This window comes from Ictalurus punctatus, chromosome 9 (assembly GCF_001660625.3).
Source record: "Ictalurus punctatus breed USDA103 chromosome 9, Coco_2.0, whole genome shotgun sequence".
Lineage (NCBI taxonomy): Eukaryota > Metazoa > Chordata > Actinopteri > Siluriformes > Ictaluridae > Ictalurus > Ictalurus punctatus.
In genome coordinates, this window is record NC_030424.2 from 14,786,287 (window position 1) to 14,811,754 (window position 25,468).

Sequence of the window (25,468 nt, forward strand, 5' to 3'; positions counted from 1 at the left end):
TAAACTTCAGACTAAAACTTTACACAACTGCTTGTCTAATTATTTAAGACTGAAAAGAACCCAATACACACAGACACACACCAGAATATATATTATAAATTTAGGACTGTACTTTATTTCAGTGCTTTTTGTGCATCCATTTAAAAAATGCATAAATACTTATATATATATATATATATATATATATATAGTACATATGCATTACTTTTTCTGAGTGAAAAGTGCTGAATTAAACTACAGTCCTAAATTAATAATAAAATCTCAGTTTCACTGCACTTTGTGGTTTCTGTTACTCACTGCCCTTAGACATATTTTACTTCTGTTTACTTTTGATCATAATGTTTTAATTAGACATTACAGATCTTACACTCTGTATCACCGCGTCTACACCGCGCGTGATCAGCAACGCGGCCTGGTTACTAATAGATCACTTCCGTTATAATAAAGAACATAAGTTACACTGATACAGCGTATAATATCAATGAACTTAAATTAAACTAAACCTTTTAAGCAACTCGCGACAGCATCACATCGCTCATGCTACACAAACTCCGCTTTATAAAGTTTTATCTTCTCCGCGGTGTTTTATATAAAATACTCCTCTGCCTTAGAGGACTTAGAGCTCGCACATTTCCTTCCTCAGACACTTGACGATTTCGCCTCCGTCTGATGATCATTGAGAGAGAAGAAATTCATGTACGATGTCTCTGTGTGTTAGGCTAAAGCTAGCGCCGTCGCATTACGTGCGTATGACGTCATGCGCAGTCGACTTGGAAGCGGTTTATACTTACGGTTAGTGAAAAACCCGCTAGTGTTCCATTTGAGATGATATTACCTTTCTAACATCCACACACTAGACGGTAGAGTACGCAGCGCATAGTGTAATTATATAGTACGTAATTTGGGATACAACTTTTGTATTTACTCTCCGAAAAGTGTTTTCGGAAGAAAAGTAACGTAATGAGTAAGTCATCGTGCCGCGCGAAGACCAACTAATCGATAATAAGATTCGTTGATAACGATTTTTCATAATCGATTATTACCGATTAGTTGTTGCAGCTCTAATGGATCATTTCTGTTTCTCATAATTCGGCCTTGGTTGCATTAGCCTATAGTTTATGACGTTCTAGATATGTTGGGAAATTTAACATATAACATTTTAATTATATTCTGCTGAAATTATCGAAAAAACTCGAAAAAGATCCGTTCATTTTGCTGAACGAGCTTCAGAGATCCGAATCAGTAAAATGATCCGAACTTCCCATCACTAATATACACTGCTGATTGATGAGCTGATGAGAAGCAGGTGAGTCAATGATTCGATCAGACAGCCTGAGAGGTGGAGCGCCACACACACACACACACACACACACACGCACAAACACACACACACAAAAACACACTCACACACACACACAAACACACACACTCTAACTAACAGAAACACAAGGGAGGGAAAACATTGGAAACCTTGGGAAGGGAAAAAACAGGAAAACGCACGGGTTTCTGACTGGATCAAGACACAAACTAAAAATTCCACTGGATTTACAAAAGGTTTGGAAATGCTAATTTACTTCATGTTCGTGTGCATATGCTGATGAATGCTAATCATCCATAAATTACCAGGTGCATGTACAACACAGCTGATTTGCATTTAATGATGCCCACAAAACTCCATAAAAGACAGAACTCACTACAGTAAACTGACAAGTAAACAGCAAATATGATTTTTTTCAGAGCTAGAAGTGAAATTTATTTTGACTCTCATCAAAGGCAATAAAAATATAACAACCCCTTGAAAAAGACAAATTACAAAATAGGTTAACATTAGATGTGATGTAAGCAAGGTGAAAGGAAAATGGTTTGACATGAAAGCAGAGAAAAAAAAAAAAGTACAGTCCCAGGTGGTCATGTGCACCAAGCACATCATGTTCGGAAACTGATTTTTTAAATTATTATTCAAACAAAGTGTCTGGACAACTCTCGGACAGATCTTTGGCACACCAGTATACACCAGTGCTGTGCTGGAAAAAAAGGAGAGTATCATAACACTGCCATGCAGAACACTGTGCAATTTATGGCACACTGCATCTTGAGACATACCAGATGGGGTCATTTATTGGTCATTTATTGCTGGCTCTAATAAAGCATTGAAAGAAGATGCTATGGCAAACAGAACCAACTTGTATGCATAGCCATTGCAGTGCATTCTCTTTTTATACAGCAGCATTGACATGTCTTATTAGTCTTAATGTATGGCTTTATATTGGCTTGCTTTCTTTAATTTTTGCCATATTTAATATTTCTTTAGTTAATGCCAGTAATGTGAAATGACTGGGTTTCACAAAATATTAATTAATTTATTGTGTGTAGCTGAAATACACAAGCTATTTCATATAATCATATAATTTGTGATGAGTTTAAAATACAAATTATGTGATTTGAAGCCAATCAGTTGAGGTTTCCATTAGTCCTCTCATGTGTAAATTTACACACAAACTCACGAACAAGAATGGAACATGAACTTTTTTTTAACGAAAATATGGGATTTTCATTAATATCAAATTTCTTGTGTAAATGCTTGTATGAATGATTTATGAATAAATCCATTCCTATCCAGCTTGATAAATGGGGCCCAATCATCATACTAGAAAAATGGTAGTTTTCTCTCAGTCTCCAGCAACTCTAATGTGGCAGTTTCTTCTGTTAACATAAATATGAGGTTGCCCATGTACAGTCCCATTTTTAAACCATCACCACAAGGAAATCCAAAGCGGTTTCAGCACAAAAGAGTCTGATGGATGCTGATAAGTCAGGAAATAATTCACAAATAAAAGCATTCCTGAGCATGACTTGTAAAATCTGCACCCAAACATCACTATTGGAACTACACTTTTGAATTTTCTGTGCACAGCATTGGCATAATTACTGAAAAAGTGGGCAAGTATACATGAGAAGATACCCGATACAAATTGCACAATATTATGTTGGATCTCTGATGCATTGGGACTGTTTTGCAGCTAGTGAACCAGGGGCTCTTGTGAAAATTGATAGCATTGTGACTTATAGTCTCTGCTAGGAGGATAAGATTTGGCAGTAAGGCAGAAGTTTACCAGCAGGGAGAGTTCTGGCAACTTTGGCTTGCATATACATGGAGCATAACTTGATGAATATTTGAATATTTGCCAACATAGTTTCTCACCAATATTTTGTCTCCATCAGTTGATGGCTAGTGGCCACTGATGCTTGGGCCCACGTGATGAACTTCTAGTGGACATGCTGGGTACATATATTAAGGGCGTTAAGGAGGTACTGGATGATGTAATCTAGCTTCAGTGATTTCTTGGTTCCCTTGTCAGGTTGTGATAATGGCAGAAGTGTGAAGTATATTTTCTGGGGATTCTGGTTTGACCAATACAGGTTATAGTCTGAAGATGGCATTTAATTTGCAAGAAACTGTAAACTTGTAATGGGAGAAAAACAGTGCCATTTTTCTTGATGAGTGTTGTCATTTGTCAGTTTTCACTACTTTAGGTTTCAATGTCTCCATTCCTCCAAAGTTTACTGCTAGCACCTCTCAATTTCCATTTGAATTATTTCACTGAGTAGGGTATTTATTTGCATTACAAAAACACTGTTTGGTATAATTTCTTAGTGTTCCTGTGGCATCACAAAAGTACAGCCCTTCAACTAGTTTATGGCAGTGTGTGTTAATGTAAACAGGTGATTCCAATCAGAAGTCCAGTGACGGTGTAAGATGATAAGGATCATGTGATGGGTCATGTGATGCAGTAGTGGTGTTCAACATTGAATTATATATCCTTTCAATTTATTAAGCTCTGAATTTATGTTATTTTTTGGGCATTCTCATGAAGGATGTCAAAATTCTGTAATTGACTGTATATTGTCTGGCATATCTTTTTTAAAGAAAATGACTTGGCTAAAAATCTTAAAATAGAAGTTAATGTCTTAAACTTACCACGCCTTTTTTTTTTTTTTTTTTTCAATTCTGATAGGATATAAAAAAGTTTTAGCAATTCTTGCAGCTTCTACGCTAAAACAATTGACCATATATGATTCTGATATAACCAGAAACTGGTTGTATTCTAAAAGACCTTTCTAACTTTGGTAGCCTGGAAAAAGCCCTGTTAATCTATGCACACTAGGAAAATCTGGAGTGAATCAGTTACAATAAAACAGTTTCCCAGCCAATGAGAATAACAGAGGTTTCCTGATAAGAACAGGTCATGACTAAGGCACTTCCTGGTTTTTGCAGCTGACATGCATGTGACCTCACCCAAACAGTGCAGCTTTACTTAATAGATAGCTGTTTCATTTTAGAAATTGAGAACTAAAGAGAAATGGAGTCACTGCTTGTGTGACCTTATATAACACATATCCTTTTCTTGTTTGTATATCCTTTAACTGTGAAACAGAATATGCCACAATGTCTGGAGAAGCTGAGGAGAATTATTACAGTGGAGCCGGTGATTTTCTTTTACATGACCAGCAACTTCATCATGCAGCCAGCTTATCAAAACCTGGTCATGGACAAGGTAGGCAATCTAAGTGTTGTGTCTGTTCCTTTAGGCTGTCTGTGTCCTACAACAGCTTCAGAGAGAAGAGGGAGAGGGAGAGAGATTAATCAAAGTTAGTTCTATGGAAGTGTTTAGCTGTCACCTAAAAAAACAGGTCAGCAGAGTGCAGTGCTAGAGAAGTTCACATACAGGAGAGTGCGCACATGAGGTGCAATGGTGCTATGTTACACTCAAAATCCAGAATAACAGCAAACATTAATCAAACTGAAATGACCATTACTCACAGGGATCTCAGAGCAAAATAAGAAGATTTTGTAATTGTTTTTGTTCTAGATTCAATTACTCTAGATATACTGGCTGTCATTTAACTGTTTAACTGTTGAGCATCAAAGTTTAGATTCATATAGCGCTTTTCTAGGCACACAAAGTGCTTTACATTGTATGGGCAATCACCTCAACTACCACCAGTGTGTAGCATCCACCTGGATGATGCGACGGCAGCTATAGTGTGTCAGAACTCCCACCACACACCAGCTGATATAAGTGGCATCCAATTCAACTTTACCTGTGTTAATGGATGAAAAAACCATAAAAATGTCTTTATGCATTTGTTTTGGGTCACTGGAGAACCAATATGTCCTTGTATCTTGTGTTCAAAGCTGTATCTTGTGTTTTCTGTATCTTAAACGGCAGAAACTGACAGTCACCCTCCTATTCCTTTTCAAATCTTTTACCATTCCAGGGAAGTCTTGTAGGGCTGCACGATTATCGCCAAAATGATAATCGCGATTATTTTGATCAATATTGAGATCTCGATTATTTATCACGATTATTCATTGATTTCAGGGACAACTTATTTTTACTGCACTTTCACATTTAAATAAACAGACCACTGCTTTCACTTCCATGTTGTGCTACATTCCTGCTAATGTACAAATCTTTGCATCAAATTAGACTGATCCTTAAAGTGCATCATCTCGTAGAAGCAAAATATAAATCAAATTGTATCCAAAATATAGGATGAGTAAAAATAAAAATGCCATCAACCAAATGAAAATATGTGATTTAAATATAACAATATGCAACTAAATGAAAACAATTCAGGCCTGTGCAGAAAAGGCAATACGTGTTTACAGGAGGAGAGATGCAAGACAGTTTCTTTTAGGAGCGCTTGTGAACCTAATTACAAAAATTTGAATTTTTTTAAAATTTGGAGCACAGTTTAAGTTTTTTTATTTTATTATTATTATTATTATTTTTAGAGATGGTAACATTAATGTGCCATTAATGTTACACGCAGGTAGTCATGAGGAAACTTGAGCTGGTCAATTATGACAGAATTTAGGAACATAGTGTGAGCCATGGCAAATTAATTTACCTTCCAATAAACTAAATGTAATATTTTCAGTTAATTTTACAAACTGTATGCAAAAAACAACCGTTAACCTGTTCCACCTTGTAAACAAATACAATGTTCAGTGTTTGAAGTCTGCTCCTCTTAAATATATTTAAAGCTACACTATTAGACATTTTCCACTGTCATGGTTCTGGGCTGGAGTCAGTTCTCGAACCGCTCTGTGTATATTGTGTATATATCTGAATAATCTCATACAGGATGTGATTGGATGAGTTCATTTACCCGTTAGATGCAATGCGCTTTAGTTTAATGGTGTTCATTACTGATGCCCCGATCAGGATTTCTATGACCGAAACCGATCCAGATACCAATCTTTTTTTTTAAGCTTTAATCAGGAGGTCTGTCATAAACAGTTAAATGTAAGCTCTCTGCTCATGGTAACTGTTAATTGAATTAAAATAATACTGTTGGTTAATTGAAAAATAAACAAGTATAAAATATTTATTTTTAATTATCTTAAACAATAAAGAGTCCTAATTAAAAGTAGACTAACACAAGCATGATCCATATTAGGAAAAAGGCTAATAGCCTTCTAAGGAAACAGCGAACTAAGCTTACTGTCAAATTGATATTAAATACAACCCATAGTAATTAAACATTATTTTATTTCTTATTTTATTCGTATTTTATGAAGTTATTATAATATCTATTTTTTATCTGTATTTGTAGATTCATTTTGTACTTGCTGTAGTTTTTATTCCGATTGTATTATACAACTCTGAACAGGTCACTCGCACTGGTGTGAATAAATATTTATTACTGTACTGTTCAGTCGCAAAAATTCTGTTTAGTCACAAACGTGAGTGAAATGTTCACACTGTAGAGCCCTGAGTTTATCTGCAAAGTTTTTTCCTGTTCGGCGTGATGAGCTTTAATGTCCCCAACAACCTCTGTAGTGCCATTTAGCATCATGATTTCCCCTTGCGCAAGCGCTGGAGCTCGCAGCGAAACTGGCTGCTCGAGTGCTAAAATGCTAACACCATTTCCGGGTTTGGCATTACAAAATGACGTCATCCCTGCGCCGCTCTATGTGATTGGCTGTAAGTTTAGGAAGCGCTTGATTTAATCTGCAGCACAGTTTTCTATGAGCGGAGGACGGACTTGAAAAGTTAATATGGCAGGCGATCATGTTCATTTAATCGTGGACAGTCAAAATCGTAATCGCGATCGATATTTGATTAATTGTGCGGCCCTAAACTCTTACCTGTGATATTCTGTACATATGTAACAAATATATTATATACTTATACATACTACAATGGGTATCTGAGCATCAGAACTGGACCATGGAAAAAGGGAAGAAGGTGGCCTGGTCTTATGAATCACGTTTTCATTTACGTCATGTGGACAGTCATGTGCATCGCTTACCTGGGGATGATGTACTATAGGAAGAAGGCAAGCCCACGTAGTCAGTGTGATGCTCTAGACAATGTTTTGCTGGGAAACCTTGGGTCCTTGCATTCCTGTGGATGTTACTTTGTCACGTACCACCTACCTGAACATTGTTGCAGACCAAGTACACCTCTTCATGGCAGCAGTATTCCCTAATGGCAGTGGCCTCTTTCAGCACGATAATGCACTCTATCACACTGCAAACCATTCCTGAACAATTTTTGAGGCACATAACAAAGAGTTCACTGTGTTGACTTGGCCTCCAAATTCCCAAGATCTCAAACTGATCAAGCTTCTGTGGGATGTGCTGGACAAACAGGTCTGATCCATGGAGTCCTCACCTCACAACTTACAGACTTAAAGGACCTGCTGCTAATGCCTTGGTGCCAGATATCACAGCACACCTTCAGAGGTCTTGTGGAGTCCATGCCTCAACAAGTCAGAGCTGTTTTAGTGGCACATGTGGACCCTACACAATATTAGGCAGGTGGTTTTAAATTTATGGCTGATTGATATATGTTTACATAAGGGCTAAATATTGCTGAGGAAATAAATCACCACTAAAAAGTACAATAAGAATAGAAAAATAAAATGCATACATTCACAAAGCTATATAAATGTTCAGGACAAGTACAGTCACATTTTAACAAAAACACTACTGGTAATCAAGCAAGAGGAGTTGCATGTCCTACCCATAATGAAGACAAACAGTTACAAAATAAATACTCACTCACCTGTTTTTCTGAATATCTGTAGGTTTGCCAAGAACTATATAAGGACACATCCATATGCAGTGACTCCGGGCAGAGAGAGAATGAGGAAATCGAGTCACGGTCCTCCTACATCCTGCTGCTCTACACAGCCATGACCAGTTTGGTATCTATCCCCCCAGCCATAATGTTGGGCTCCTGGTCTGACCATGCTGGCCGCAGGTCAGTGATGATCCTGCCTTTCACGCTCTCACTGCTGAGTGGTGGAGTGCTGATGGCTATGGTACTGGTGCAGAGCCTGAGCGTCTACTGGTGCCTGCTGGCAGCCGCCTTCATTGGCCTAACTGGTGGCCATGTTTCCATCTTCCTCAGCTCTTTCAGCTTCTTAGCTGACATTACGGTGGAATCAAGCTCTAGCCGCACTCTGCGCATGGCTATAGCTGAGTCTATGATCTTTGTAGGGGGCATGGTGGGCTTTCTCCTGGGTGGCTTCCTGGAACAGGAGGTTGGCTTGGCGGCAGCTTTTGGAGCCTACATTGCCTGCCATGTTTTAGCCATACTCTATATCCTGCTGTGGCTACAAGACCCCAGGCCAATCAACAGCCCTTTAAGTTTCCTTTCTACTGAAAATGGAAGGCAGGAGTCTGGAGCATTTATTCTGAAGTATGCCAGGCTATCCTTTAGGGCAGTGTTCAAGAGAAGGTCAGGTCAGGATAGACTGAAACTGCATCTCCTCATCCTGTGCACCTTCATAAACAACCTGGTAGCTATTGGTGAGGACAAAATACATTTTTGGTACAATAAAACAGGCCAAGTTAAGTTATATAAGCAAATATACAGTGCCCTCCAGAATTATTGGCACCCTTTATGAAAATGATTAGCACATGCAATAAGTGATATTTTCTTTTTATTCAAACAATTCTATAAAGAGAATAACAGCACTGAGTCTCTTCCAGTAAGAGTTTAAGAAAGTTGGATACACTTTTAGATGGATCTTGATTCACTACTCAACGCAGAACATTTTAAGTTTCTTTATATACAAAATATTGTCGATTTATCTCTTTAATTCAAATTACAGGTATTCACAAGGGTTCCAATCTGATCCTAGACTGAAATGGTGATTGCAGAACATTGATTTTGTGTTCATTTAAGCATTTGTTTGTTGATTGGGCAGTATGTTTGGCTCATCAGCTTGTTGAAAACTATTTGTGGGCAGGGCTGAAATACTCTGCTGAATTCATAAAGTTTTCAGTCATGACAATCATACATCTGACCACAACACGCAATAGCAATTATCGTTCTAGTGACATGTGGTGAAGTTCAGGTGCTGCATTTTGTGAGATGCTCTCAGGAAGTGCTTCTTCTTTGCAACACTTTCAAACAGCCTGTTGTTATGAAAATGATGTTTAACAGTTGATGTTAAGGCTTGACAAACACAAGAATCAAATAAACTGTTTGTTACTTTATTAATGTATTACTATAGGAGTCAGTCATTTTTGGCACACGTATATTTGAGAGAAAATTATAATAATTTTGTTGTTGTTAGAAAAAATATAAACAATATTTAAAAAAAAAAAAAAAAGATATCTTTATAAAATTATCTTTATAAAAAGATTATCTTGGTAAAAATTGAAATGTGTGTAAGGTTTATATCATACAATAATTTTTAGGAAGGGTGCTGTGCTAATAATTCTAGAGGGCATTATATGTTGGACTTTTGCAATGGCTTTATTCAGTGAATAACACTGAAGTGATTTGAAGATCTAAAGATCTGAGGTAAATGCTCTTTGATTTACAAATGGACCTCTAGTGCTTAGAGCCTAGTGTACATCATTCTACACGTCATTGTGAAAATTATTATATTATTTGACCAGCATATGTTTTTTATCACTTCATCTGAAGTGAACAAGAAACATTCCAGCTTTTATGCACAGATTTTGTACTGTATATCACTAAAGAATGTTCTGTGGTTCTGTGATAGACATTTAAGTGAAGGTTTTTTTTCAATAAGGCACATTTAAAAAGAACTTTCATCTACCAAAGTAATGTACAGAGGTAACATGAAGTCTATCACACAAAAAGTAGTAGTAGTAGTATTAGTAGTTGTAATCCATCCATTTTCTATACTGTTTATCCTTACTGGGTTGCAGGGAGCCTATCCCAGGCAGTATGGGGCACAAGGCAGGGTACACCCTGGATGGGGTGGCAATCCATCGAAGGGCATGAACACACATTCACACACCCATTCATACACTATGGACACTTTGGACATGCCAATCAGCCTACAATGCATGTCTTTGGACTGGGGGAGGAAACCTGAGTACCCGGAGGAAACCCCTGAAGCATGGTTAGAACATGAAAACTATGCACGTACAGGGCCGTGACGGAAATCGAACCCTCAACCCTGGCGGTGTGAGGCAAACGTGCTAACCACTAAGCCACCATGCCCCCCCATAATAATAATAAGAAGAAGAAGAGAAGAAGAAGAAGAAGAAGAATCATCATCATCATAAAAACATTATTATTATTATTATTATTATTATTATTATTATTATTATTAAATATAAATAAAGTACGATATCATTTCAAATTTGTTAATTCCTAAGAGCTCTACATTACATATATGTGCCATGTGTAATTTACCAACCTAATTTTCTGCCATTAAGACAATTCTGACTCTGGCAATTTATTAGTCAGGCTAATGTGAGTACATTGGCTGAGCTGCCTGTTTGTGTTGATAATACTTCTAAGCTCTTTTGAGGAGGGTTATAAATGCTCTCTCTGGGTGTCAGTACTTTTGAAGCCAGAGAGAGAGAGAGAGAGAGAGAGGTAACAATATGTGCCTTTATGTGCTTATGTCTCCCCAGGGGATAATTCTGTCTTACTGCTCTATTTGATGTATGAGCCCAGAGAGTTCACAACTGCAATATTTGGAGTGTTTAACTCTGCCAGAATGTTCTTGTTGGTAAGTGGTTTTGTTTCCATGTTCTCCCTGATTAATCGTCCTTTTTTTTTTTTAACCAGATCAAGGCATGGATCTCAACATATCTTCAAAATGCCTGCAGTGGTCCACAGCATGGCTTCAGGCATCCATTCATATGCCAAAATAAATTTCCCTTCCACTCTATCTTTGTTTGCTTTTTTAAATTCTGGACAAATTAGCAAAGGGCATTTTGGGAACAGTGGCCTTAATTTAATTTTGCCATGTAATTTGTAGACTGGAACTGTGAATTTCTGTCTTCCTCGTGGAGACACAACCTGGATAGAGGTGGAATTGAATATTCATGGGGTGGCGTATAGCAGGCCCTAGTTAAAAACATAATTATAATTTAGTTCAAGATTGTTGGGCCACTATACAGCTGAAAATGGTAAGAATCAATTAAAAATAATATTAATAAGTTTTATTTATATAGCGCCTTTCCTCAAGCTCAAGGACACTTTACATTTCATACATTTCAACGGAACTTACAATCTCAATTACAAAACATGAAAGAAAACATCAATCAGTAATAGACAGATTCTCAGTGCGCTGAGAAAATATGTGTTTTAAGCTGAGTTTTAAAGATAGAAATAGAGGAGATGTCATGTAGGCTTTAAGGGAGAGAGTTCCACAGTTTGGGTGCAACTACACTGAAGGATCTCCCACCAAAAGTGGATAGATGAAATCTAGGGACAGACAACAATTGGGAATCAGAAGAACAAAGAGTGTTTGCTGGTGTGTATGGATGCAGAAGATCACATATATATAATGAGGTGCCAGATCATTGAGAGCCTTGTATGTCACGGGAAGAATTTTAAACTTAATACAGCATGAGACCGGCAACCAGTGAAGACTAAACAAGATGGGAATAATTTGTGCAGAATGCTTGGTGTTAGTGAGAAATCTAGCTGCAGAGTTTGGGATGTATTGTAATCGAGCAGATAGGCCAATAAAAAGTGAGTTACAGTAATTCAGATGTGATGATATGAAAGCATAAACTCATGATTCTGCATCCTTCAACCTGAGAATGAGGCGAAGTCATGCAATGTGACCTAGATGGATGAAAGCCATTTTAGTGATGGTTCTACTGTGAGATTCAAAAGTAAGAGATGGATTGAAGGTTATTCCCAGATTCTTGATGGTTTTAGAGGGTTTGGATGGTTTGGTCAAATTTCCATCAATATTGAGATAAATGTCAATATTTCTTATAAGTGTTTGTAACCCAGAAATAATGATCTCAGTTTTGTCAGCATTGAATTTGATGAAATTACTGTTTAACCAATTTTTTACATAATTGATACAGGCAGTTAATGAGCTGATGGCATGTGTTTCATCAAAACTTGAGGATGTATAAATCTGGGTGTCATCAGCATAGCAGTGATAACGGAGACCATGACGACAGATGATCTGACCTAGTGGGAGAATGTAAGTTATGAACAGTAGTGGACCTAGTACAGAACCCTGGGGGATACATGAGAGGAGCAGTAGGGGATTTGTTTTTTATTTGAGATGAAATATTGTCTGCTAGTGAGGTAGGAAGAAAACCAGGATAGAGCGGTGCCAGTAATACCAAAGAGTGTTTTGTGGCATACAGTGTCAAAAGCAGACCTACACCATGTTTCACAGATGAGCTTGTATGTTTTTGATCATGAACAGATACTTTCTTTCTCTACACTTTGGCATTTCCATCACTTTGGTAGAGGTTAATTCTGGTTCCAGATCTTTTGTGGCTCATCTCTGTATTTCTTTGTGAATTCCAATTGTGTTTTCCAATTCTTACTGCTGATGAGTGGTTTGCATCTTGTGGTATAGCCTCTATATTTCTGCTCTTGAAATGTTCTTTGAACTATGGATTATGATCCCTTCACCTCTGCTGTCACCGATGAAGATGTCACCGACTGTTGTTTATGGGTATTTCTTCACAGCTTTCACAGTGCTGCTGTCATCAGCTGGTATTGGTTTCCTTGGCCGACCCATTCGGTGTCTGTTGCTCAGTACAATTGTGGTTTCTTTCTTTTTCAGGACAGTCCAAATTGGTGTATTGGCTATGCCCAATGTTTCTGCAATGCCTCTGATTGATTTTCCCTCTTTTCTTAGCTTCAACCTTCTCAGACTTTCCCTATAAACCAAGGTCTTTATCTACTATATCAAGGACCTGCTTCTGTTTGTCTTTGTCCAGTGACAAGAAGCTGTAGGGGGCTCTGTTTTTCCCAATGTGATGGCAGCCTTGCACATTGATTTCATCAATGAGAACAGATCGATACCGTGTCTTAGAGTGACACTTAAAAAAAAGCTGCTCATTAAGGAACAGACCTTCCTGACCAGGCAGGTGATGCCTCTCCATTTACAGCATGTTGACTCAAGTGGTGTGCAATGCACCATAGGGGAGTTGCTCAGCTGCCTTTTGTGAGGCAGGTAGAGCCATTGATTCTGAGAAATACTATTATACTCTATGTCTGGAGGAGATGGCTGCTGGAGATATCCTAACTAATGCACAAACACTTTGAAGGAGGATTAACCAACCACCAACCAGACAGATTTGGGGGAAAACATCTTGAAGAGAGAAACAAAGAGTCTTTGTAATAATTTTGTTGCAAGTACAAGATGGTGCTGTATTATTAAGAGTCATGGCAAAACTCTGACTTACACAGATCTTAGTTTTTAGCATCTACACCAACAAAACCTACTTTAGACCAAGATGCCAAGGATGAGTTCAGGGTTTGTTGCTCATACAGTATATAAATGTCTGTAGGATTCTGATTGACATATTTATAGAGACAGTGAGAGTATTAAACTCCACAAATCTTAATGAGTAATAAACATCAGTGATTTTTTTCACTAAGTGGTGGCACTTCCTATAAATACATTTTTCATAATGCATTAAAATGTTATGAATGTATCTGCAGGTATCCGAATGTAAACATGTAATGCATTATGTAACTTGATTTCATAAATAGATGCATTATAATACATGATGCCTTATAGTGCATGGCATAAGTATGTAGAAATGCTCATGATTTGTTATACTGTATTTATATAAATCTGTAACAATAACTACTGAGTTCCTTTACAGACTCATGCAAGGTCATTTGTATGCTATATAAATGTGTATAATGCACTATGAATACTGGCTTCATATAGTAAGTGTTAGCAGAAAATGTCATTCATTCTTTTTCCTTTTTAAAGGAATACAACGAAATCTAATGACATCAGCCAACTACTACCTGAGGATTGGGGCATAATCACAAACTATCTTGGATCATAGTGGTGACATTGTTCTTGACACATGCACAACCACTTACTGTGTATTTACACTCAATCACAAGCAATTGCTTATAAATATGTTGTACTCTGACAAGCTGATTAATACATTTATAATCTTGATTATTTCTGATATTTTCATCAAGTGCAGTCTGTGAAGGTTAATTAAGTCACAAGTTTGAACCATAATGAATCTAACAAGCCTGAAATATTTATAGCATTATTGTTAATGAATGGCCAAACAAGACCATTTAGAGCAAAACAAAACTGCACTCAAAAAGAGTATCCCCAGGCTTCATTAAATGTTCATGCATAATATTTTGTTAGCCTCTGAGCTCCACTAAATTTACAAAATATATACATGTATCTCTTGTGAAATTCTGACCACTACAACATATTATACAGGTACCAATTAATTTTAACCTACAGTATACTGGACGATACCATAGGGAACTTGCCAAATGTGCTCCAGTTTTTCCTTCCCCACCTGTCGACAAAAATCTGCCATCATAAATATCTTTTATCATTAATCTGGAAATTACTCGTGTTCTGTGTGCAGGGAGTTGGTCTCTTGGGCCTGTTCCCTTTGCTGATGCATTGCTTTAAGGAGATGACACTGGCAAAACTCAGCATTGTGTTTAGAGTTGCCTCTTATGTTCTGCTGGCTTTTTCCACCAACACATTGATGGTCTGTTGGGGTAAGTGCCCATCAACTAACTTTTTCCCCTACACATACTGTATACACTCATAGCATTTTGCATGATGATGTGCAACAATTTTATGCCGAATATACTATATCACTAAATCAAAATGTGTCAAAGTCTCTGTGCAACCAACATATCATAAAGGTGTCATATGACATGAGCACTTAAACGGCAAAGTCCATTATTGTATGTCATGTGTATCATATAACTGTACCAAATGGTACTGTTATTACACTCCACTGAAAGGTTCTGTGATAAAAACTTGTTCAGTTATGCCTAGTAAAATTCTATTAAAAATAGAAAATGGCTCACTACATCTCCATAATTGCATAATTTTCTTGTCTTTTTGCTAATATTTTTTTCAACTAAAACTACGTCTTTAAATGATTGGCAAAACAGCCAATTTGGTAAAATTACCCATCTTACATGTTTGATATTTATATATATTCTGAATTCAGACTTCTGTCCAAAGGGTTTTTTTTTTTCATTGTTAGCACCTCTGAGATACACCTCTACCAAAAGCACCTACAACACTGTATCATTCATTGCAGATAGCCAATGAGGGGGAAGAGGGACTGATCAATATTGATACCTTTAATTACATAAATTGTTATGGAGACTGTTATTCTAATCGACCCTGAGAACTGGAGCAATTTGATAGTGAGATGAGTGGCGGCTCTGGTGAATAATCAGCAGCTGAAGGAGACATCTGCATTCTGCTCTTGCCTGAGATAATGAGGGACATTGTGGCATCATGCAGAAGTCACCGCCTCAATTTCAATGCAAAAGCACATGTGTGTGAGTGTGTGTGTTCCACATACCCATGGCAATATGCGAGCATTCTCTATGTCATTTAAGGGAACTGCTGCTGCTGCATACTTGAACAGTTTTACCAAGGCGGCTGTATTTAAGATAAAATTGGATTTGGTGCTGGGTTAAGTCTTTGGAATTACATGAATTCATGAATTATTGAACATCCTAATTCTGACCAATTTGAACTTGTTATATGATACATTCAGCTCTCAGCTGCACTTACTGCACTTACCAACAGTGGTAACTGTTGACATAGCTGCACTGCATATGTGTAACACTATACAAATATATGGAGTTCAGCCCTGCCAAGAATATTGTGGTGTTTTTTTTCTTCTCATGTTTACTGTTTAGTGGCTATAATAGGCATGCCAGGTGGGATCACACAAGCAGTGATTCGATCATTGTCCTCTGCCATTGTGGGACCTGATGAACAAGGTAGGCTTTTGAAGTACCCTACTTCACCCACACTTTTAGTCTAGCCAGGGCCAGCAATTATGCCTGTTCCTTTGAGTCTACAAAAGAGTCCTACATTCAAAACTAACTCTAACCGCTACTATCATCAGCAGATGATTAGATGATTCATGTCTGCATTGTAAATCTATAGTTTGCTTGGCCTGTGATGTACTTAGAACTGAAAGCACATGATATTAATAACCATTTTCCACTCATTCGCCACTCTTTAATGAGAGGCAAAGTTGTATAGATTGAGTAGATGACTGAATGACTTTGTTTTTTTTTTTAGTTTTTGTCTTTTTAAATAATGAAATTGCACAGTTTAATTCTGTCACTCATCAGAGTCAGTGTTTTACAGAATACAGGATGCAGCCTGGAATTGTTTGTATTAGATATTGTATATGAATCACAGTAAATGAAAGAGAAATATATTTTCTAGGGACCAAGCACCAGCTACTGGCAGTTGGATGTCAGTCAAAATTAATGAACTCAAAATTAATTAGTAATAGCTTGTGTGGCCAGAGACTTTTAATCTGGATTAGGAAAGGTAGGATCTGTCACCAGCCAATATGATATGCATAAATGGGCACATCTCACATTAGCAGATCTTAAATTATGCAATTTTAAGCTTTTAGGAGAAAGAAATCAGGACATTCAACCCCTGCCTCCTTTATTTTGGTCTATTAAATGGCTTCAAAAACAGAAAACATTTGGATGGATTGACTGTCAAAATGAGAGGTAGCATTTCTGTAATCATAACCTATGTGTGTACTATGTGTGGGTGCTTTTGTTCAAACATGGAGAATGGAGATACAGCTTTTGATTGTCCCCTGTTTTTCAAAGCACTTCATATTTGATGAATTTGAAATGATACCATTTCTTGTGATAATGTCTTTGCCACAGACTCCAAGACACAATGTTATCATTATCTTGGGTCAATGCGTGCATCCTCCAGCTCCGTAGAAGAGCCATGGTGATGCTCTGACTTTTCTCTTTCACATAGATATGCTTTCTCCCAGCCTACAACTTAAAAAGCTAGCACTTTTATGTCTTCTGTCTCTCAGCTTGCATATCACCAACACTTCAGATTTAGCATTCAGAGGCACTTTCTAGCTCAAATCAATAAGGATTCCCTGCTAGAGTCACTAAAATGCTGCTCTCATGCACCATGCACCCCAGCTCATTCTGCTCCAGTTAATAAGAACTGCCCCAGAGTTGACTACAGCCTGAGTAAATGTTTTATCAATGCGGACATTTATCAAACCAGTGCTTATGTGTCCCTCCAAACACTATTGTATGGACTCCAGTGAGCACAATGGTTATTTAATTGCAACAACCAGCATACTATGGATAAAAATAGGATTAAGATCTCAGATCTGAAGCAAAATATAGATGATAAACAGAAGCCCCAGAAGCCAGAAAAACAAATGTTCATATCACTTGAATGAACACTTTATATTGTTTACAAACAATATTTCGGCTAATGGCCTGACCTTATCTCGACAGGTGCCATGTTTTCCTTCTCAGCTTCAGTGGAGGCCACTTGCATCCTCATAGCTGCCACCATATTCAATGGCCTGTACCCTCTGACCCTGCCTACATTCCCTGGCATGCCCTTCATCATCATGGCTACATTTTCCATCATTGTCTTCATCCTTATGCAGTAAGTCCCATTATGAGTGATACAGACAGAAATGATTCTTGCTATATTAAGATGCATCAATGGCAGTGGTACCATACTGACTCATAAACAAGCTTTTAATGTTTGTTAGCATACACAGCAGCCCTGGTAACCCTTGTCAAATGAGGCAAAACTGTAATTATCACATATAAATATAAATGTGGCTGGGCATTAGGAATAATTGCACTACATCACTAAACACTTTAGCAGGGCTTTAACCAGACTTTTATATAGTTTTCCAATGGAAAAATTTAAAACCAACACCATGCAATATCTCTCAAACACACACAGATTTTCTTTTAATATCCTTGCAAATGACCTCAGTGTAATATTCATAAAGAATATATAATCACCTCCTAATGTGCTGTAATTGCACTGAGGCAGAATTCTATGCGCTCATTTCATTTTCCTCAAATGTGGGCTACACATGAGCATCATTTCGTCTTTATAGCAAGTAATATCTTTAGAAGCAATTGTTTTTGTCTGTTTGCCTCATGTGTCTTTAGTGCTTTTATATCGTCATTCCGAAACACTGATGGTGACATATTTATATATTTGTCTAAATATAGATAATATTTATCTTGATTAGCATGCAATACGGCACATTTTCATACATTAGTGTGGTCACATCAAATGGAGGTGATAATAAACAGCATGATACAGCCACGGCATTCTGCTACTGTTAAATGTGAGGCACAGTTATGTTACTCATTCCTGAGCAGAGTAATGAAGACAAGGGGGAATTAGTTATTGATCTTTGTCTTGTATATATCAGTTATCAGCCTTCTAAACAAGAGACAGATGACAATGATAACAAAGAAAAAAATTGTGATTAAAAATGGACACTCAGTCATGGATTAAGTAAAATAACGTTTTTGTGGGTGTTTTTAAGAATGGCATTAGATTAAATGCTTAAAAGGACATATAAACCAACAGGAATATAGTAATCCCAAATGGGTCACTGTGTTTGGATTATGAGTGTATGACAGTGCTTTTCTCCGTTCTGTGTTCATTTACTATATAAACAAACATCAATTCTAGTAATCAATAATGTCTAGTAATTTAAGAAATAATATAATATACAGAGCTATGTCAGGGTGATAATTAGCACCATACTAGCTATATAAATTCACAATGTCAATACTTTTCAATGTCTTTACAATGTCTAGGATTGATGCTTTTGATCAGTACATCCTGTTTCACAGTAATGTACACAGACCTATTGATTCATGACTGAACTTACACTAGTACTAGTCCACTGAGCTCAACAAATAAAGAGCCTGTGACTTTCTCTTTAGGAAGCATCTACTCTGTGTTTGATGCTGAACGGATATGGCAACAGTACTTTAACTGTAATTAGACCGTAAATTGATTTTCATTGTTTCAAGCGAGGCAATCACCAGCACTCTGTTCTTGCTATAAAAAAATGCCAGTTCTTTCCACAACATTATGCTATGTGTTAATATTTGCTTAGTTACCAAAATAGCTTTGACTGCTGGAACTTTACTAGCATAAAGTATGCATCAGGATGACAATTAACTGTTCTTCTATTCTTTATTACCAGACTCTAAATTGATGTTGACGCACATTTGATGTTCTATAGACTCTATAATTAAGTGATTGTCTTTCGTAATGAAGGTATTAAATAAAGCACTAGCACAGTAAAGACTTGGTGCAGCCATTCTTGAAGTGTGGCATGGTTATCATACCCTGCCTATAATTGTACCACTAATGGACTGCTCCTTGGCTCTGGGGCTGGTTCAGCCTCACAGTTAGATCCTGTGAAACCTGCAGCCCTCCATGCTACTATTACAGGACAATCAAGTAAGTGGCAGCCACACATACCCCGTAATAAACCCTGGGGGGTAATAGTGTGCAATCAGTGATTCAGGCACCAGATTAGTGCATATTAAATATTGTGACAGTATTAGTAAAGCAGACATAGCAATGCTCCATTTTGTCACTCTACATTCCTGAAGTGTTTGTATTTTTTTGTGTGAAGTTGAGTGTAGCAAATCAAGTGATAATGGTTGTTAAAATTACCCATGTTGAGGGAAGTATGCGCTAGTGTCATATTAAATTTGATGTAATAAGTAAATATTGAGACGTCAATACATTGTCTTATGAATGCTTTAATTAGAATAGTGAGAGATCAATATATTTTCTTTCGAATGGCAGAGATACCACTGTTTAATCCTTTTCTTATCAAGCGTTCCACTGAATTCAGTCTTCTGGAGTGTATATAATTTGAAGCACATTAACGTGAGCATGCCTTTCAGACTATTAAAAAGCCCTAAGGCACTCATGAGCATAATGAAAAATGGCATTAGAAGACATTATTGTCAGAACTTTTAGATACTCTTCCAGTGGCTATGAAATTAGGTTTTTTTCTCTCAGTCAGGTTGTGAATGCACATGTACATGTGGTGTGCATATATTTGTATATGTCTGTGCCACAAAAGTTCAGTGCCAGAGAAGGTGTGTGGGTCTTCCTAAGGCTGACCCTTTAGAATATTGATGAGCCATGAGCGATAATGAGAGAAGTAATGATGGCCAAGTCAGTAGGGGTGAATAAAGTATAGAGTGGCTCAGTGGTGTGAAGCACAGCAGAGTTTACACTGCCACAGGAGAATACACACCTAAAACCAGACTTAATTCATCCATCAAAGCATCATGCTCATTATCCTCAACAATTAACTCTACCCTCTGCTCTCAAGTATTTAGATTGGATCAGGCTAAATGCTTGTGCTCTTCTTTCATCCTCCATGTATTTTTTTTTTTTATGTACAACTACATTTGCAAGTATGCAACTGTATTCACAAGTGAGCCACTGATGCGCATAAAAGTAAGTCCACACCATCTGCTTTTAGTTTGTGAAGCTTTATGAGATTCTTTTCCATTTTCATTTATACATGAATGAATTCGCTACTGGTGTTGTCTGTGGCAGCAGTAAGACAGTAAAAACCAATTAAATTAATATGCTGTAAAATGATTCTGTTATCAAAGCATCTGTGCTCTGTTGGAAAGTCAGACTTTACAGCTATGATTTGAATGTCTTTACATAGATCACTACATTGGTAAGAGTTCAGAGGCCTTTTTGTCTGAATGTTAGGTTAGAGCAGTCTGTACAGTATGTTCTAACCAATAACTGAATGTCCTTTTTTCACTGTGCTTAGCAATGGTACAGTACACCTTATAACAGCAGGGAAGAATTAAATGGCTTTTAGTGAATAGAGGAGTGAGTTACATACACGATGCCAGTCAAGAGCCACAAATGCAAACTAATGGAGATTTGTTGAATTTCTTGCATTGGCTCAGACACAAGATTGATTCAGTCTGCTAAGTACACTCTAAATCCACTTTTGGAGCAAGCCTGTTATACAGCCATGCTTCAAGCAGCAACAACAAAAAAAACTATATACACATGGCAGCCGGTCAATATTTTTCTCTTGTTTAATTGTTTATTTATTTCTCATTCCCATTGAAGAAGCAGGCTATTGGCTTTAGCCTGGAGGTGAGTACAGTACTTGGATGAATGGCATCACAAAACCGGTTTCTACGGGTGCACCATAAATATGAGTGACACATTGTTCAGTGAAAGGTGCACATATAGTGTCTGAGGTGCAGAAAATCTCAGCTCAATGATTCACGGTTCTTCACACTGTCTGTATCTTGAGTATCTGTTCTGGTGTCTCAAAATTCAATTTGTCATGCGAACTTTTGTTCAAATGAACCGTTCTCTTCAAAATTGGCACATGACGTGCAGTATATTTCAGTTAGAATGCAGAGAATGGAGTTGAGTCGAGATTAAATATGCACAAGATTGGAGGCTGTTAGTTGGTAAGATTTTGTTCTTTTCGCATCATGATTAATTACACTCTCTTTCTGCAACAGCAAATGGGAAATATATAGATGTGTATGTTTGAGTCTTGTACATACCAAATTTGCATACATATTCAGTGGACCTTGTATCAGGTGGTACTACATGGTAGGTACTTGTATTTGGCATCAGCATGCTGAATATAAACACACAGACATAATCAAATAGCTCTAACGCTTGCTGTAAAAATGACACTGGTTGCTAGTAACAATAATATGAATTGTGCGTAGACATGATATGATAATAAATGCTCAAGTTTGAAACATTTTTAAACACATTTTACATGAAACGAAGTACAAAATATAAATCCACCCAGAAGTGCAGCATTACTCTTGATTTATTGTGCAGTATAGCCTTTTCAGTTCACATTGTCCATGAAGCCTGGAGGGATTCAAATTAGATTTGTTGAAGCATAACTTTACTGTTGTGGCAAAATATTATCCGGCAAACACATAATTAATCATTTTATTTTAAACGTACCTACATAAGAAATATTTTATGACTACTATAATGCTTTAATTTTAAAATTGCCCACCCACGTCTCAATCTAAATAGCTGTACTCAGTAATGGCTAATATTTTAACATTAAATACTTTGTACTAAGTTTGATCTTGGTAAAATTGGCATCAGTGCACCTGTATAAAAATAAAACTTGCATAATTTTGGTATAAATGGTCTTATGAGTTTCTTCATTCCATTTGGTTTTGTCATGCAAAAATAGAACACAAGTAAGACAGTGCCAGACTAGTTAAGGAAACAGACACCATCCCTAGCCATCATTATATTTTATTAGATAAAAGCTGAAGTCTCATCTCTCATAGGCTCTTTCTGTGTGGCTGTGTGCAGTCTGCTGTGGAGCTGCAATTAAGGATGAGCTGCTTCCCATGATTCTGAAATTAAGCCTTAGTTAGGCCTTGGCAGTGTCTGTGGGGGAAGAACAACAGTAATGGAGTATTAGCAGTGATGCCTGATATTGTTCCGCATGTGTAGTCTCTCATTAAGAGTGGAAATGAAGGCCCACCTCACTGCCTGACAAACCCGCAATGCACCCAAACAGAAAGCAGTGGCACGCCTGCATATTATCTGCCAGCAACAATTAGCGACCAGCAATGGAGCCCACTTAAAACCCCTGAAAATGACAATTAATTACATATCACAATGTTGTTTTTAATAAGATGTCATCCTAAAGTTATTGTTAATGGGTCTTTCTCTGTTGGTGGGTAGTGAGTGTAAAGTTTCTCATACTGTATCAATGATGCATAAATACCAACCACTAATATGCCTTTTCTTTATCTGCACACATCTCTTAGAGTCAAATAATTGGCAAAATTTGGAAATGGAAATACTTGGCTATTCATGACTACCTTTTTGGCCCTCTACATTCCTGACAACCAACAGACTATAAAGACACTGACACACAAAGGCAATGAACTCAAAGTATCAGAATGCTCTCTGCTAGTGAAGTGAGAAACTAATACCACGAGTATTGCTGTGTGTTATAGATTACTGTATGGAAGTATTACTGGAGAAAGCTAGCAGCCAGTGCAATAAAGCACAGAGCCAAAATAAACATGCACTGAATGCAGTTGCTATTTACCTTGACCTCTGACCTCCCTGTGAATTATTTAAAGTTTTAATATTGCAGCTAGCACAACTAATGGTATTCTTAGACAATATTAAAAAAGTGATGAAAATAAAACTTGAAAGTGAAACTTTTTTTTCTCCACAAAAGGCTTTGATTTATTGTAGCCTTAGGCTAGAGATTGAAGAATAAAATTTTTGAAAATGTCACAACGCAGCTTTACAAAAATCCGGATGTAGATTCAGAGCACTAATGAGCAACCCAGAGGCAATAGTGGCAAGGAAAATCTCTCAGAGAGGACATGAGGAAGAAACTTTAAGAGGAACCAGATTCAGAAGGGGGTCATCCTCTGGATGGTGTGATAGACCATTACAGTATACAGTCATATATATCAAGTAGGGAAACAATACTAAATATTTATCATTTCACAGCAAGCCTCTGTTTGTTTTACAAACCGGGCAAATAGTTCCCTGTGATATAAAGTAACACAAACCATTATATGTAATAGAAATTTTTAGAATGGGTCTACTGTAGATTCACTGCCATACAGATGAGAATAAAGTAGTTAGTGAAGATTAAATAATTAATTAATGCTGTGAATTATTGATATTTTGCTGTCTGTATCCCAGTATTTCTCTTCCTCCTACCCCTCTATCTCTTTCTTTCTGTTTCTCTTAATAAGTGACCTTTCTCTCTCTCTCTCTCTCTCTCTCTCTCTCTCTCTCTCTCTTTCTCTCTCTCTCTCTGTATGTCTCCCTGTTTTCTTACAGGTGGATAAGTGAAATGCCAACCACTCAGCCTCGCCTGATGCTGCAAGACGGAGAATCTCTCTCACGGTCATCCTAAAGACAGCTGTTTTATGGTGCACTGAAGATAAATCGAAGCAAATTTTACTCCCCACAGGGCCTTTAATTGACCAAAAACATGGCTAATTTTGTGCCACTCTTGTGCGATAGTACAACATGTACTGTATATGTACAATAGTCATCCATTTATTGTCATAAGTATCTATGTACAGTATATTAACACCTCAAATGCTTATAATAAAACTAAAACCAAAAGAGAAATTGTCATGTAATGAATTCAGTCATGTACAATTAGCATATTCTGAATGCCTCTAAAGAACAGGCACATAAAATAAGAGAACATTCCTCCCTGGTTGAAATGTTACTAATGTAGAGAACCATGTGGAGTACTCAGTAGAAGTCCTTTGGAGCAGTATGATTTGATTGAGTGTATAAAGAGCGTAAGCCATAATAACGACCATAATGAAATAAGAATACTGAAAGGTCAATGGCATATCGAGGAGAGGTAATTGAAAATTGCAGCTTTAAACTGTTCTCCCTGATAAGCCATTCCACAGCTAGAGCTCAGGGACCATCCTCAATATTTTCTTTCACCTCTAGAGTGGAGGCCTGAAATTGGTCTCCAATTAGGGAGATTGTATTTAATCATGGGCCAAGCTATGTTGAAATCGTTCCTCCATTGGCTGTTTGTTCTGTTAGTGTGCCCAAATCACACCAGAACAGACTGGCATTGTGATATATGCTTGCATATAAAAAACAAGTGCTGAGTGTTTAAAATATGTTGAGGCAGACAGAGATAATAAACCTCCTTGAATGAAGTAATTAACATCAGTAAACTCTGTTTAGGTGTAGGTGGGTAAAGTTGCACAAGATTTTATCTGACCTATCAGAGCATTATCTGAAAATCTTTATCAAGACCATATCATGATCATACCATTTAGAGTGGGCCAATCAATCCCAAAAAGTAATTTAGCTGACATTAACTGACCTTATTTTCAGTAGCTTGTGTGGTGTTGGTGCTAGGACAATCAGACCAAGCAATATGAGCACATTATAAGCCACATGACAGTAGATGATTGAAGCAATGAATAAGTATGTCTAGCAAGTGTAGTACACATAAAAAGCCAGTATGTAGTATTGTTCCTTTAGTTGTAAGTGAGGTTATGAACTGAGGTGTAGTTAAGAGTAATCGATGTAGGTGATGGCTTTACTTGAGGTGCTAAGGCTCTGGATTTCTGAATTTGTAAATGAG

General features: G+C 37.2%; 1 protein-coding gene across 3 annotated transcripts; it reads left to right on the forward strand.

Moving 5' to 3' along the window:
- Positions 1 to 721: 721 nt before the first annotated feature.
- Positions 722 to 24,471, forward strand: zgc:174356 (uncharacterized protein LOC100137120 homolog). Of its 3 annotated transcripts, none has more exons than XM_017475330.3 (8): positions 722 to 792; positions 4,437 to 4,556; positions 8,104 to 8,830; positions 10,925 to 11,022; positions 14,858 to 14,996; positions 16,167 to 16,250; positions 17,775 to 17,931; positions 24,181 to 24,471. In XM_017475330.3, exons 2-8 carry the CDS (start codon positions 4,440 to 4,442, stop codon positions 24,254 to 24,256), a joined length of 1,398 nt encoding a protein of 465 aa, XP_017330819.1. In that variant the 5' UTR covers positions 722 to 792; positions 4,437 to 4,439; the 3' UTR covers positions 24,257 to 24,471. The 3 variants fall into 3 exon arrangements, with proteins under 3 accessions (XP_017330819.1, XP_017330820.1, XP_017330818.1); XM_017475331.3 differs by lacking the exon at positions 722 to 792 and adding an exon at positions 1,155 to 1,306; XM_017475329.3 differs by lacking the exon at positions 722 to 792 and adding an exon at positions 1,345 to 1,554.
- The last annotated feature ends 997 nt before the right edge of the window (positions 24,472 to 25,468 follow it).

Bases quoted from the DNA above. Each gene is read 5' to 3' on its own strand.
- zgc:174356 (XM_017475330.3), top strand. From the start codon at position 4,440: ATGCCACAATGTCTGGAGAAGCTGAGGAGAATTATTACAGTGGAGCCG. The intron at 16,251-17,774 runs GTAGGCTTTTGA...TTATCTCGACAG, and splicing joins TGTGGGACCTGATGAACAAG to GTGCCATGTTTTCCTTCTCA. The intron at 17,932-24,180 runs GTAAGTCCCATT...GTTTTCTTACAG, and splicing joins ATTGTCTTCATCCTTATGCA to GTGGATAAGTGAAATGCCAA.